Source organism: Hylobates moloch, unplaced genomic scaffold (genome assembly GCF_009828535.3).
Source record: "Hylobates moloch isolate HMO894 unplaced genomic scaffold, HMol_V3 SCAFFOLD_2, whole genome shotgun sequence".
In the NCBI taxonomy this organism is placed as follows: domain Eukaryota; kingdom Metazoa; phylum Chordata; class Mammalia; order Primates; family Hylobatidae; genus Hylobates; species Hylobates moloch.
The window spans coordinates 150,425,332-150,440,824 of NW_026652277.1; the positions used below are offsets into that span (position 1 = coordinate 150,425,332).

Here is a 15,493-nt window from a genome sequence, read left to right on the forward strand (position 1 = left end):
TTAAGGCATTACAACTGAGGAACTCTATTAGTTGTTCCATGTAGCACTAAGGGTGTCCTCGAGCTAACACTTATAAAAATGGAAAATCATCCAGTGTCATTCCTGCTTCTTAGTGTTGGTCCTCACACCTATCCCCCAGTTCTGTCCGCTTTTGGTCACTCTCCAGTGTCTTCAGGTAGTAATTTTTTGTTTTGTTTTGTAACATTTTCAGAGTTACATTAGTTATCTGCAAGAAGGTTAGTCTTGCAGAACCTCCTGGTAATTAATATTTGTTGTATTTTATTAAACTAATAATCCCTGGTGGATTGGGTGAAAAATCCTCTGATAGATAGTCATTTTGTAAAGCACTGCCTTAAGAGGCTTCTGATCACGTCCTATAACCAAGACCCCTGGAACTATTCCATTCCTACCATTCCCTAGACGTGATTTCTCAAACAAACCGTTCTATTCTTACCATTCCCTAGACCTAACTGCTCAAACAAACCATTCTATTTTCTTACTATTCCCAAGACCTGAGTGCTCAAACTGTTCTATTCTCTGAGCCATCCAGTACATTTTTAATAAATTCATTTTTTAAATGTTGGCCACAGCTCATTCTGTTGCGTGCAAAGAATTATCACTGATACAGTATTATTCAAATCTTCTACAATGAACATGCTTACTTGTTCTAATATTTAAAAGGCAATAACTGTTATTTACACATAAAGACATCATCTGTAAGTTGGAGACATAGGAGGGAAGCGGGCATTAACTACAGCTCACAGTCATGTGGATAAAGTCAAGTGAAATCAGAAAACTAATATAGCAGACAACATAGGATGTTCAACACTTACCAGCAGTGAAAATTGTTTGAAAATAATGATGTAGAATGCTGAAATCGAAAAAGTGCTTAAGGATATCTCGTATAATTGCTTACTTCATTTTGCAGATGAAGTACTTGAGATCCAGAGATTGGAAGTCTCTTGACCAAGGCTACAGAGTCAGAAAATGATAGAGAGGAGAATCTATATGAAAGAGTCCTTGAATCACCAGTCTGCCCTTCACATTCATTTGTAGGGTTAGAACCAGTTATAAAAATAGGACTTCTTTTTTTTTTAATGTAGCTTCAGTTATAAGAATAGGAGTGGTACTGGCTTCATTCTAAAGATTCTCTAATAAGAACTGCATGCATCAAATACATTTTAGAACATCAGGACCCATTTTCAAAAGAAATGTTGCACAGATAACAGCAGAGGAAGCAGCAAAGAGGGCTGCAGTCTCCCCCACACAAGCCCTCTTTGTATCCTAAGGGAATCAATTTAACATTAATTTAAGCTTTGCTCTACCCTCCACTACTCTTTATTTCATTTATAAATTACTGTGTAGCGGCCAGGTGCGGTGGCTCATGCCTGTAATCCCAGCAGTTTGGGAGGCTGAGGCAGGCGGATCACCTGAAGTCAGGAGTTTGAGACCAGCCTGGCCAACATGGTGAAACCCTGTCTCTACTAAAAATACAAAAATTAGAAACAGGTGTGGTGGCGGGTGCCTGTAATCCCAGCTACCCGGGAGGCTGAGGCAGGAGAATTGCTTGAACCTGGGAGATGGAAGTTGTAGTGAGCTGAGATCGTGACACTACACTCCAGCATGAACAACAGAGCGAGACTCCGTCTCAAAAAAAAAAGAAAAAGAAAAAAAAATACTGCATAGTTGGTTTATAATTAGTTTATTTATAAAAATTGGCCGGGTGTGGTGGCAGGCGCCTGTAATCTCAGCTACTGGGGATAATACTTATAAAATATTATCTGTGGGCCGGGCGTGGTGGCTCACGCCTGTAATCCTAGCACTTTGGGAGGCCGAGGCGGGTGGATCACGAGGTCAGGAGATCGAGACCACGGTGAAACCCCGTCTCTACTAAAAATACAAAAAATTAGCTCGGCGCGGTGGCGGGCGCCTGTAGTCCCAGCTACTCGGGAGGCTGAGGCAGGAGAATGGGGTGAACCCGGGAGGCGGAGCTTGCAGTGAGCCGAGATCGCGCCACTGCACTCCAGCCTGGGCGACAGTGAGACTCCGTCTCAAAAAAAAAATAAAAATAAAAATAAAAATAAAAATAAAATATTATCTGTAATTATATTCCATAGTATGTTTGCTTAGTTTCCATGAACTCTAAGTCAGCCCTGTAGTGTGCAGCTACAGTACCCCAAGAGTTCTGGGTAACATCTGGTAGCAATAAAAAAAAAAGAAGTGGATGGCTGGGCACAGTGGAGTTCAAGATCGGCCTGGGCAACATAGCAAGACCCTGTCTCTAAAGAAAACAACAACAAGAACAAAGAACAGATAAAAACTACAAAACAAGGCCGGGCGCGGTGGCTCATGCTTGTAATCCCAGCACTTTGGGAGGCCGAGGCGGGCGGATCATGAGGTCAGGAGATCGAGACCACGGTGAAACCCCGTCTCTACTAAAAAATACAAAAAATTAGCCGGGCATGGTGGGGGGCGCCTGTAGTCCCAGCTACTCGGAGAGGCTGAGGCAGGAGAATGGCGTGAACCCGGGAGGCAGAGCTTGCAGTGAGCCGAGATTGCGCCACTGCACTCCAGCCTGGGCGACAGAGCAAGACTCCGTCTCAAAAAATAAAAAATAAAAAAAATAAAAAAAACAAAAACTACAAAACAAGCAGGTGAAGATATATTCTTACTAAGACTTGTGAAAACTTTGATGATAATTACACAAAACCCTCCAAAAATGTAAGCTATTGGCACAGGCTTCATACTTAGCTATATAATAATCTAGCCCATTCTCCCCTACAACTTTGTTTTCACTTAATAAACATGTTAACTTTACAAGCTACTAAAAACAGCCTTTATTAGTCTATTCCACTCTTATTAATGCATCTGCTTTCTTATTTTCTGTTTTCGTCTCTCTTTGCAACTTCTCTTTTTCCTTTAATTCTTCCTTTGATATAATGGGATTCTATTCAAATCTTTCTTCAGCTATGACTACTTTTTCTTCAGTATGTTTAAAACTACATGCTATAATAAATGAGAGTTAAGCCTATATGTTCCTGAGTTGCAGCAGTATAGTATTTTTTAGTTTTTTCTCCTATTTCTTATCACTCATTTCCACCCATTGTATTTAGTTTCTACCCCCAAAGGTAGGGACACTTGAAGTTTTCAAATTAAAAGTGATTTTCTGGGATGCTCAAAGCTTCCAACTAACTCACAACAGATGCTAATTTATTATGGTAGTCCTCAACATGGCTTTCCTTTAAATATGACATCTACCCAAGATGCTTTTTTTTTTTTTTTTTTTTTTTGAGATGGAGTTTCGCTCTGTTGCCGAGGCTGGAGTGCAGTGGTGCGATCTTGGCTCACTGCAATCTCTGCCTCCCGGGTTCAAGTGATTCTCCTGTCTCAGCCTCCCAAGTAGCTGGGACTACAGGTGCCCGCCACCATGCCCGGCTAATTTTTGTATTCTTAGTAGAGGTGGGGTTTCACCATGTTAGCCAGACTGGTCTCAAACTCCTGACCCCGTGACCTGCCCACCTCAGCCTCCCAAAGTGCTGGGATTACAGGCTGAGCTATAGCATCCAGCCCCAAGAGCTTCTTTAATCTTATTTCACTCAGTGAATTCATTCAGTACACATGTGTTTAGCCTCCAATATGCAATTCACTGTACCAAGTGCTGGATGGTTTAGGACAGGAGAAAGGTAATATTTAAGAACCTTTCCATGTATTTTCATATGAAGTTCTTTATAAGGTAAATTACTTTACAAGCATAGTGGTAAACACTTTAAACGACTATCTCATTTAATCCTCACAGAAATATTACAGCATTACCATCATTTTACTAGCTCAGAAAGAAAATAACTTGCCAAAGGTCACAAAGTAAGCTGGAGTTTTAACCCTGCACAGTTGGGTCCTCCTGACCACTCCAAGATATAAAATCATTATTATGCCTCAGCCCGGTTTTTTTCTCCAGCTCTGGTCTTCAAAGTAAGTTTTTTTGCAGTTCATCTCAAAGATGCTTTCTTTCATTTAATCATTCCATATCTCCTCTTTCTTTGTCATCTGTTATGAGTTGAACTGTGTTCCCTCAAAATTCACATGTTGAAATCCTAACCCCTTCCACTTCAGAACAAGACCAGATTTGGAATAGGTTTGTTGTAGATGTAACTAGTTAAGATGAGGTCATACTGGAACAGGTGGGCCCCAATCCGATATGGCTGATATTCTTATAAAAAGGAAACATTCAGACACAAAATCAGACATGCACATAGGGACAACATCATGCGAAGACTGGAGTTATGCTAACACAAGTCAAGGAACACCAAGATTGCCAACAAACCTCCAGAAGCCAGGAAAGAGGCATGAAATGGATTCTTCCTCACACCCTCAGAAGGAACCAACACTCTCAACACCTTGACTTCAGACTTCCAGCCTTCAGCACTATGAGATAATAGATTTCTGTTGGTTAAGCCACCCAGTTTGTGGTACTTTGTTATGGCAGCCCTAGCAAACTACACATCCACACTTAGATAATTCAGAAATCCAAATTTCTAAATCCAAATGTAAATTTTTCTGCCTAACAGCAATATTCCCTTCCTCCATCTATATAGTTTTTAGCACAGTGGGATAGAACTAGTTATACTATTGCCAAACCGGAGATGTAAAGAGTCATTCTTGAATTCTCAGCAATCTCCTTTCCACATTCTGGCAATCATTCAAATGACTGAAGGGTTAAGAGCACAGGCTTTGAAGTCCACTGAGCTTAAATACCAGCTTCCACATTTATTAGCTGTGTGATCTTGGGCAACTACCTAAGCCTTGGCTTCCTGACCTGTTAAAGTGGGCTAATACCATCACTACCAGATAGGGTCTCCATAACAATAAAGGGGGAAAATGCCTGAAAAGAATTTAGCACCTTACCTGGCATATAGAAAAAGTGAAACAAATTACCTGTTATTATCAGTATTGTTCCTAAATCAAACTTTAGAATACATTTAGTTTTCATATGTGTGTCAGACTCATATTTGTGCACATGTGTTATACTCTGCTGGTATAAGAGTGGCCAGCCACTAACCTCTATGTAGTATTGTCTCCCACCTTTACCAGTCTCTGAAATTGAGAGGAGGTAACCTTAAAAATGTGAACTAGGAGGCTAGGCGCTGTGGCTCACACCTGTAATCCCAGCATTTTGGGAGTCCAAGGTGGGCAGATCAACCAAGGTCAGGTGTTCGAGACTAGCCTGGCCAACATGGTGAAACCCCCATTTCTACTAAAAATACAAAACTTAGCTGGGCGTAATGGTGGGCACCTGTAATTCCAGCTACTTGGGAGGCTGAGGCAGGAGAATCGCTTGAACCCAGGAGGCGGAGGTTGCAGTGAGCCAAGATCCCACCACTGCACTCAAGCCTGGGCGACAAGAACAAAACTCCATCTCGAAAAAAAAAAAAAAAAAAGTGAGCTAGGAGAATCCATATTAAAGAACCCCTGTATCACCAGTGTGTCCTCTGACTTCATTTTGGGGGTTAGAACTGGTTACATAAGTAGGACTTAAAAAAAAAAAGTAGCTCCCTCTAAGGCGGGAGGTTTGTGTGAAAAGACATTTAGTGCACTGAAATATTAAAGCAGAGATCCACGATGTCTGAGTCAATAGAACAGATTAGCAGCTGCTAAAAGATAGAAACCAAGTCTGAGTTGGTTGGTACTGGGAACAACCGCCTTAGCTAACAAGGCACTTGATCACTTTCCCCCCCAAATAAATACGCTGTTTGGCAGTGAATGTTTTCATTTAGATTTCCCAAATTCCCTGCTTCTTCCTTAAAAATTTTTTTGGGGAAGGAATCTAATATGCTTAGCATATTAACTTTACTGTCTTTAGATAATGAGAAATGTGCTGAAAGACTATTTGCCACATTCTCTTTCAAAAATACCAACGTGTTAATTATAACCTCCAAAAAAGGCAAGGTCTTGATGCCTTTGGCCCTACACTTTCATCCATTTAGAATACCCTGTCCTCTCCTTCCATGCTCACCGATTTGGAATCCCTTAGTTTTTGTTTTGAGCGTGTTTCAAATGCTGCCAGAAGCCTGAGGTCCTCTTACCTTTTCGCACCATCCCCACTCCCTAACCCCCTGCCACTTTCTATCTCCTCTGTGGCCCTGAGGTGTTCTGATTTTTGTCTCAAATCTTAATCCCACCACAAACAAACCAGGGCAGCAGGAATGAATCATCTTTATAAATTCCTCGGTTTTTTTTTTTTTTTTTTTTTTTCAAATCAAAAGCTCAGTAAACATTTGCATGAGTTACTGACAGAGAAGCAGCTTTAACGCTTTAAAAATGAAACTGAAACCAGCGGAAAATCTAAAACTGAACTCTTATCAGTTTATTAACGTTACAGCAGGTCTCTGTTCTGGTGAACTCCCTAGCGCTCTTACTGCGTTACCCATTTTTGGTTTTTTCGCTGCACTCACCAGTCTAACAGTATCTGCCCACTGGATTCACAGCGCTGGCATGTGCCAAGCGCCTAATACTTGCTCACTGGTTTGGCGGCTGACTACTCACGAGAAGAAATTAAACACAAAGGCAGTATTGATCATATTCAGTAGTGTTTCGTGCGTTTGGTTTGGAAGTGGGGATTGGGGAATGGCCAATCACTTCCAAATTTAAAATATTGCTTCCTGGAAGAAAATGGAAGACTGGATATTTCATGTCTGCAGTCCCAGGCCCTGGCTCTGCGTCAGGCACATTGTAGGTGTTGAAAATGCACCTGAGGAATTCTGATTTGCGCGAAACTGTGTATTCCGAGCACAATGCATCGTTAAAAACCAAACAAAGCAGAACAAACTTCGTTCAGAAGCGACTCCCACTATACTTAGAAACTAGAATTGACCCCCTGCCTGCAGGGTCCCCCTTTACCAACACACCGCAGGGGAAGGGCTTAGAAATAGTGAAACCGGCCGGGGGCGGCGGCTCACGCCTGTAATCCCAGCATTTTGGGAGGCCGAGGCGGGTGGATCACCTGAGGTCAGGAGCTCGAGACCAGCCTGGCCAACATGGTGAAATCCCGTCTTTACTAAAAATACAAAAAATTAGCCAGAGTGGTGGCAGGCGCCTGCAATCCCGGCTACTCGGGAGGCTGAGGCAGGAGAATCGCTTGAAACCGGGAGCCGGAGGTTGCAGTAAGCCGAGATCGCGCCATTGCACTCCAGCCTGGAATACTGAAAGCGTGTTGGCTCTCGTTTCATGAAGACAAAGATGAGGATCACACCCACAACGACACAATCATGGTCTCTCAGGGTGACTTAGAAGCTAAGGAACAAAGTGCGCTGCCTGGGAAGGCTGGGTCTTGTGGAAGCAACAGGAAAGTAGAACGTGGTGTGGAAAGGGTTAAAACTGGCGCTCGGTGGGATACAAGGCTCTAGGTATCTTAAAGACCACGCGGACACACTTGTTTGGCTCCTGTCGCGCTCCGTAGAATGATTTCCCTGGGCCTCGGTGGGCCACGCCCCCGCAAAGAAGGACCACGCGAAGCTGCCCGCATAGTGCCTGTTGCACTCTCCGAGGACCGGCCTGGCAGAGATAGAAAACTCCCAGTACTCTTGCCTCAGAACCGCCTCAATCCGGAAACAGAAACTCCCCAGGCCCGGCACCGCGCGAGCCACCTCTTTCGAGGGTGGGAGTGCACATGCGCATAGGGGGCCTGAAAAACCCTTAAATACCGGCATGCGTGAGGATGAGGCCTTTTTCCCTGCCGCCGCCGAGTCGCGCGGAGGCAGAGGCTTGGGGTAAGTTGAGCGAGGTGCAGGGTGTGTATTAGTTATGATTTGTGGCTCGTTGTGTTCTTGCTGGGATTGGTGACGAGTATCTGGTTCTTTAACAAGTTAATGCTTTTGTTTTTTAGTGTGTTCAAGATTCAGCTTCACCCGTAACCCACCGCCATGGCCGAGGAAGGGTGAGCCCAGGGGCCGGGGTTGGAGTTTGGGGTCGGGGTGCGGCTGAGGCATGGGGCTAGAGCTGGCGGAGCAGGACTGGGTCAAACGGTCGCCGTAAGCGCGTTTGTTGTACACTTAGACTTCGCCGAGTCCAAGGCCTTATGTGGTGTGAGGATTTTAGCTGATGGTTCTGATGTGTCGCGTTTTAGCATTGCTGCTGGAGGTGTAATGGACGTTAATACTGCTTTACAAGAGGTGCTGAAGACCGCCCTCATCCACGATGGCCTAGCACGTGGAATTCGCGAAGCTGCCAAAGCCTTAGACAAGTACGTGTATCAGTCTCAATACTGTGGGTTCTTGCAACCGGAACAAAACTGCCACCCAAGGGAAGAAGGCATGGAGTTCAAGGTGTTAGCGCAAAAGTTCTGAATGGCATCTGTCCTACCGGAAACCTAGGAAAAGGTATCAGAACTCAGATATATAAAACCCACTTACAATGTGTGGGTTGCTGTTTGGAATGGGAATAAGCACTCAAAACTACAGTGTTTGAATGATGACTTTAATTGTCGGATACCCCTTCACTCCTTTTATGAGTGAAACATAAGAGTCTGACAAACCTGTAGGTTGTGGGGCTAGTCAGTTTTATACTTATCTGGCAGATAGATGAGATGGAGAGCCACATTGCATCTGGTAGTTTGCCAAACAAGCGTTAATTTAATGGAATTTCAAACTCAGATTTCAGAAGCATTTGGTCCTTGATGAATTTAGTAGTACAATAGCTGATTTATTTGAATCTGGGATATTTGTTAACGTATTTGAATGGATCGAGTTAATTTGTTTTTTAGGGTGGTGGCATTGACAAATCAACCTGTTCTTGAGCTGAATTTAAATGCAGTTTTAAGGTTTTACAGGACAAGTTCGTTTTGGTGTAATCTAGCCAGTTCAATCCGATGGAAACGGCATTATTGTTTGATGTGTTTAGTAGGTCCTGATGTGTTTAGTAGGTCCTGGTATGAGTCTTCTGTGTTATTTCTATTTCGGCAGTATTGCATGGCATTTCATAACTGTTCCATTAATGCCACAGACTTTTCCTTTTTTTTTTTTTTTTTTTTGAGACAGAGTCTCGCTCTGTCCACCAGGCTAGAGTGCAGTGGCGCGATCTCATTGCATCCTCTACCTGCCAGATTCAAGCGATTCTTCTGCCTCCCGAGTAGATGGAATTACAGGCACACGCCACCATTCCCAGCTCGTTTTTGTACTTTCAGTAGAAACGGGGTTTCACCATGTTGGTCTCTGGCCGGTCTGGTACTCCTGACCTCAGGTGATCTGCATTACAGGAGTGAGCCATCGTGCCCGGCCTTTCACATGTTTCTTTAGATATATGAAGCTGGCTTACAAGAAAGCTATTATGGTTGGGTTTTGGCCACAAGTTTTAAAAATGACTTATACCAATTCAGTGTGTCAGGGAAAGAGGTTTTACTGAAGACCAGTTGTAGGTTAATTGAAGATGTATATGCTCCTTAGCAGGTTCTTCAGACTCAAGCCATTTTGTACGCGTTTATGTGTTCAGTGGATTTGCTGCTTATGTTTTGCAAGTGTTAGTGCAAAGATAACCCTCCTAAAATGCAAGAATGATGGATTTGGATCTGAGTTTTAGCTTCATTTTCATTGTAATTTGAATTTTAGGCGCCAAGCCCATCTTTGTGTGCTTGCATCCAACTGTGATGAGCCTATGTATGTCAAGTTGGTGGAGGCCCTTTGTGCTGAACACCAAATCAACCTAATTAAGGTAAGGCTGCTAAGGATTGTGTTGGGACTAATGTTCAGTGATGCTTGTATACCAGGGTAAATTTTGTGAAGTCTCAAGCTGTTCATTTTATGCAGGTGTAAATAGGTGTACCTATTGTCAGCCATTTTAAAAATGCTTGTAGGTAGAAGCATTTTATACCTGCAGAGTTGAATCCTAATTTTGACGTTGGTATACAACAAAGATTAGTAGCAGGCTTGTAGGTGATCTTTGTGCTGTACATGATGACAACTGGCTCCCTCTACTGAACTGCCATGAGGAAACTGCCATGTCACCCTTCTGACTACAGCCACCTTTTTTGGGTTTAATTTAATTTTGTAGTGTTAATGTCTATTAATGTGATTTTTTTTTTTTTAACGTTCTCCCAATAGGTTGATGACAACAAGAAACTAGGAGAATGGGTAGGCCTCTGTAAAATTGACAGAGAGGGGAAACCCCGTAAAGTGGTTGGTTGCAGTTGCGTAGTAGTTAAGGTAAGTCACCGTTTATTTTAGGGATGAAGGTTATGCTGGGTAATCATATAAAACCTTGTATTGAAATAAGTTGAGGATCTTGTAAAAGAAAAATACTCAACAGGTTGAATGCATTTTCTGCATTTCAGGAAAAAAATAAAAGCTGTAATTTACAAGCCAGCCAATGAATCTGCTTACCTGATTGTGTTTGTGCAGACATACTTTAAAAACTGGCAATAGTAAAGCCATGTTACGAGCCTTAAGGACATTGAAGTCGTTAAGGTCCCTGAAAATGGCTATAACAAATCTTAGTGATGGGAAACATTATTATAAGACATAGCAAATTGTTGAAGCTCCACTGTAATTGATACTAATAGCTTGGTGAAATTCCTAAATATTAACAAGAAGTTGCATGCGTGTTTTTTTTAAGGACTATGGCAAGGAGTCTCAGGCCAAGGATGTCATCGAAGAGTATTTCAAATGCAAGAAGTGAAGAAATAAATCTTTGGCTCACATTCCTCATGTCTGGCTTTTTATTTGGGGCAGTAAAATAAGGTCCCTGTTAGCAAAGTAAAATGTAATCATCTCAAAGTGATTACTGCAGATTAACTGGAAACTTGCTCTCAAAGTCTTCTCCCCAGCCAATGACTACATCATGGGGCAATTCAAACCTGGACAGCCTTAGCAAAGATAGGTCTGCCATGCAGTGTTGGTGATGGCCAGGGTTACTTAGCTATGGGCATTTATCCCTCACTAGACTAGCCTAGAATCTGGAGAGAGAGGCTGTGTGTTTTTAGTTGATTGCAGTCTATGAAAGGACAGTGAGTAGACTTGCTGGGCAGGTTAGTAGAAAGTACACAGTTGGGCCAGGATCATATCTTGCCTGTGGGACAAGTCTGATATTCAGGAATGCTTGCGGACATTTGTTTTTGACTTTTTCGGTTGGAGACGGAGTTTCACTCCTGTTGCCCAGGCTGGAGTGCAGTGGCACAGTCTTGGCTCACTGCAACCTCTTTGTCCTGAGTTCGAGCGATGCTCGTGCCTCAGCCTCCCAAGCAGCTAGGATTACAGATGCCTGGCAATTTTTTTGTATTTTTAGTAGAGATGGGGTTTCACCATATTGGCCAGGATGGTCTAGAACTTATGACAGCAGGTGATCTGCCAGCTTCAGCCTTCCAGAGTGCTGGGATTAAAAGTGTGAGCCACCATTCCTGGCCTTATTGACTGTTTTGTGCAGGAGCGAGGGGCTTGAATGCACCCCGGTCCCTAGAAATCTCCGCAGTGAGAGAAGCCATGGCTGGTGTTTGGTGTATTTTAAACTTGGGTAAATGTACTGTTAAAAGAATGTTGTGAGGCCATATACTTGGCCAATCCTGGTTTTGAAAACTTTATACCAATGTTTTTCTTCGCATCTTATACATAACAGGCTTAAGCCCTTGATTGAGAATCTCAAGAGTAGGGTCTCCCATACTGGTTGGTTTGGTAGTTATTATATAGCTAAAGCTGGTTGACCTTAGCATGGTAGTGACATTGAGTGCCCTCATGGAAAGCAAGGAGCTCTGAGATATTTTTTCTGAAGTGTGTGTAACCTGGAACTATGTGTTGACATTGAAATTGTCAACCTCATGTACTCTGGCTTTTCTGAGGAAAGTTCGCTTTGAATTCTAGATTCCTTGTATCACCAATCTATTTAGACATTTTTGAGTGCCTGTTGCGTATTTTTTTGGTAGAGATGGGGTTTCACCCCATTTTCCAGGCTCAGATTTTTTTGTTTTGGTGTTTCCATGTCCGCTGTCACCTCAGCTGCAAAACGCCAAAGTCAGAAGGAATGTTCTCCCAGGTTTTGTTGTTTTTGTTTTGTTTTTTGAGACAGAGTCTGTCACCCAGGCTGGAGTGCAGTGGCACAATCTCGACTCATGGCAACCTCTGCCTCCAGAGTAGCTGGGATTACAGGTGCGTGCCACCATGTCTAGCTAATTTTTGTATTTTTAGTAGAGACGGGGTTTCACCATGTTGGCCAGGCTGATCTGGAGCTCCTGACCTCAAGTGTTGGATTGGCCTCCCAAAGTGCTGGGATTACAGGTATGAGCCACCGTACCTGGCCCCAAATCTAACCTTGAACTCTGCATCTTCCCTTACTGTTGCTGTGTTTGCTCCTCCAAGGCATTAAAATGTCTCCATCCTCAGACTTCGTCGGTTTTCTGGCTGTTGTCCTCCAGCACTCTGGTCAAATGCAGTGGCTCAATCACAGCCTTTTCCTGACCTCTAGGATTTTAAGTACTGTTGCGTTGGCATTTTGACCTTTACCACATTTCAGTTCTTTTCTCTTACTCTGGCTATGCTTTCAATTGTAATAGTTTCCAGAGTTCAGGTGAGCATGTTTGCTTCTCTGCAGCCTTCCTGGGACATTCTCCCACTCCCACAGCTTCCCCTGATTCCCAAGTCTATTTTGTTTTCTTTGATCAACTCTAAGCCGTACCAGACAATTTCCCAAGGAAGACCCACTTGCTCTTCAAATTTTGCATGCCTTGAAGTGAACTTTACCAACACTAACGTGTTTTTGTTAGAGGAAAAGAAAGCTGACCATGTGGTAAGTACCATACTGCATTCATTATCACTTGTTACTGCCTGCCACCTTCCCAAGCCAAAGGCCTTGGCATCCTTAACTCCTACCTGAGCTGTAAAGGTCTTACTACTGTCAGTCTCATCCAGATGATTTTCAAGACATGAGTCACTCCATTCTAGTTACTCATCCAGACTTCTGAGTTACAGTTACTGAAAAGTGATCATGTCCATCTCTTCATAACTTTGGTTTGTTCTGTTTGAAGTACCTCTACTTTTCTCCGTCTAGATATCTCCTACTCATTCTTCAAAACTCCCTACAAATGTAATGTCAGCTTCAGAGAGTGATTTGCCTGTGTAGCTTATATGGAATTCACTGGGGAGCCCATTGAAGCAAAAGTGCCAGGACAGAAGCAGATGTTTTTATTGTTCTATGGGGGAAAATAGTTTTATGACACTGGTTGCTGTGTGTGCTCAGAATCTTGTTGAGGACATCCCTCATGAACCCAAAAGGAGAGCTGTTTGAGCCAAGCACCTGATGTTTTCTTGCACCCATGGACAATGAGACTTGCGACTGCCTGTTTTCTTTGGCTGTAAGAGCCTCCAAATGAAAGACTTAATTTTCTTTCTGTTCTTTATTCTTTTTTTTTTGCCTTGTGATTTTATTACTGTATTGTATATATTTCTGATAAACCACTTTAAATGCTTTAAAAAATGAATGAGAGGCCAGGCGCGGTGGCTCACCCCTTAATCCCAGCACATTGGGAGGCCAAGGCGGGCGGATCACGAGGTCAAGGAGTTTGAGACCAGCTTGGCCAACAGAGTGAAACCCTGTCTCTACTAAAAATACAAAAAATAGCTGAGTGTGGTGGTGGGTGCTTGTAATCTCAGCTACTTGGGAGGCTGAGGCAGGAGAATCGTTTGAACCCCGGGAGGTGGAGGTTGCAGTGAGACAAGATCGCGCCATTGCACTCCAGCCTGGGAGACAGGGTGAGACTCTTATCTCAAAAAAAACAAAAAACAAAACATCTAAAGAGAAATTGTAAAAAGGCCGTATTAGACGCCTGTTATAAACAGGTACTGTCAGTCTTTAGCTGGATTGTTGAGGCCACAGAAGCATTATAGACGGCTTATAAACCCTAGGAAAGTGGAAACATCTGCTAGTCTTCCTGAGGACTAGCCCTTAATGGAGTTTGAATTTCTTTTTTTAAATGAGTTCGTTAAAGAGCTGTGCTCAAGGACTATGTTAATCAGAAGTACTCCTGAGAGCCACTGAGACAGAAGAGACCGTAGTCGGAATAAGGTCAATAGCCATCACCACTCCAGGAAAAGGATGGGACAGGCTGATGGCAGAGAAGGGTACAGCATTGTCCTCGCAGCCACGCATTTTCAGAAAGGTCAATCCATGTGCTAGAAGAACAACTTCAGTAAGTCCCAGCAAGAGTAAAAGAGATGGCGTGGTTGAGGTGACCTGGGGAGAGGCCACCAGAGTCACTCAGGGCACCAGTCTGACTCGCTGCTGGTGGCTTGGGATATAGAAGTATTGACACAGCAGAATGTTCAGAAGGATTGGGACCAAGCTGATCCCAGGCAAAAATAAATCATGAGTTCTTTTTTGAAAACATGGTTTGACACTTCAAATGTAACAGTACATCTCAATTCAAATTGCTTTATCATAAGTGAGATGTTTCAGCCAGCTTTTTCCCCCAGAGTTTACAGATCTTAATCTTAGTCTGTAGGTAAGTTGTATTCAAATCTGGCTTTTGCTTGGAAAGGCTTACAAACCGGGGAGGACGATGAATCTTCACCTATGTGGATGGGCAGTTTTCTAAGCTCTTCCCTACTTTGTGTAAAACATTCCTACAGAGTATTTTTTCTCCCCTTTTCCTCCTCCTCCTCCTTCCTTCCTTCCTTCTTTTTTTTTTTGCTAAATGTTCAGTGACGGTCTTCATCACCACACTTTTAATTTGGCTTCCACAGTACCTTAGTTTTTGGAAGGAAATGTGCCAGAGAAGAGACAGAAGTGTCTTTTTGTTGGTAGTTTTCCATCTCTTGAGTTTGTTTTTCAAATATGAATTAACCAAATTGAGTGACAAAGATTGTGAAGATAGAGACCCTGGTGATCCTCCTGAGGCCCTACCAATCAGTGAGGTTCTATTTGCCTTTCACTTTTTGATGATAAAGGGAGAGAAAAAAAAATTTTTTTTTTTTTTTTGAGACAGTCTCGCTCTGTCACCCAGGCTGGAGTGCAGTGGCACAATCTCGGCTCACTGCAGCCTCTGCCTCCTGGGTTCAAGTGATTCTGCCTCAGCTTCCCACGTAACTGGGACTACAGGCACGCACCACCACGCCTGGCTAATTTTTGTATTTTTAGTAGAGACGGGGTTTCACCATATTGGCCAGGCTGATCTCAAACTCCTGACCTCGTGATCTGCTTGCCTCGGCCTCCCAAAGTGCTGGGATTACAGGTTTGAGCCACCGTGCCCAGCCAGGGAGAGAAAAAATCGTAAAGCATCAATTCAGAATGCTTTAGTTTGGAAAACATTTATTAGGCCAATTTCAAATAAAAGAATAGGCATAGCTTTAAGTATATTCATCACAGAGCTACAATACTTGATGGAGGAGAATTGAATAAAATGTATGTTTATGTAATGGGATATTAGGATGCCATTGAAATAGACAGTATGGAAAGGCATTTGTTAATATACATGTTTTGAAAAGTAGTTGAACGTACAATAGGATAGCATTTTCTAGAAAAAAAA

The 15,493-nt window shown here is 42.9% G+C and overlaps 1 protein-coding gene and 3 non-coding genes across 4 annotated transcripts; all 4 read left to right on the plus strand.

Annotated features, from left to right (window-relative positions):
* The first annotated feature begins 7,650 nt into the window (after positions 1 to 7,650).
* On the plus strand, positions 7,651 to 10,691 carry RPS12 (ribosomal protein S12). The gene is made up of 6 exons (XM_032159234.2): positions 7,651 to 7,763; positions 7,880 to 7,930; positions 8,120 to 8,236; positions 9,597 to 9,699; positions 10,089 to 10,190; positions 10,600 to 10,691. Exons 2-6 carry the CDS (start codon positions 7,917 to 7,919, stop codon positions 10,660 to 10,662), a joined length of 399 nt encoding a protein of 132 aa, XP_032015125.1. The 5' UTR covers positions 7,651 to 7,763; positions 7,880 to 7,916; the 3' UTR covers positions 10,663 to 10,691.
* LOC116477659 (small nucleolar RNA SNORD101) lies at positions 8,455 to 8,527 on the plus strand. Its single transcript, XR_004250581.1, has one exon. It is a non-coding gene; the product is annotated as a small nucleolar RNA SNORD101 (small nucleolar RNA).
* Positions 9,932 to 10,007, plus strand: LOC116477727 (small nucleolar RNA SNORD100). Its single transcript, XR_004250615.1, has one exon. It is a non-coding gene; the product is annotated as a small nucleolar RNA SNORD100 (small nucleolar RNA).
* Positions 10,344 to 10,473, plus strand: LOC116477705 (small nucleolar RNA SNORA33). The gene has a single exon (XR_004250605.1). It is a non-coding gene; the product is annotated as a small nucleolar RNA SNORA33 (small nucleolar RNA).
* Positions 10,692 to 15,493: the final 4,802 nt, after the last annotated feature.

Coding starts and splice junctions, on each gene's coding strand:
- RPS12 (XM_032159234.2), top strand. Junction 9,700..10,088: donor ACCAAATCAACCTAATTAAG/GTAAGGCTGCTA, acceptor TTCTCCCAATAG/GTTGATGACAACAAGAAACT. Junction 10,191..10,599: donor GCAGTTGCGTAGTAGTTAAG/GTAAGTCACCGT, acceptor GTTTTTTTTAAG/GACTATGGCAAGGAGTCTCA.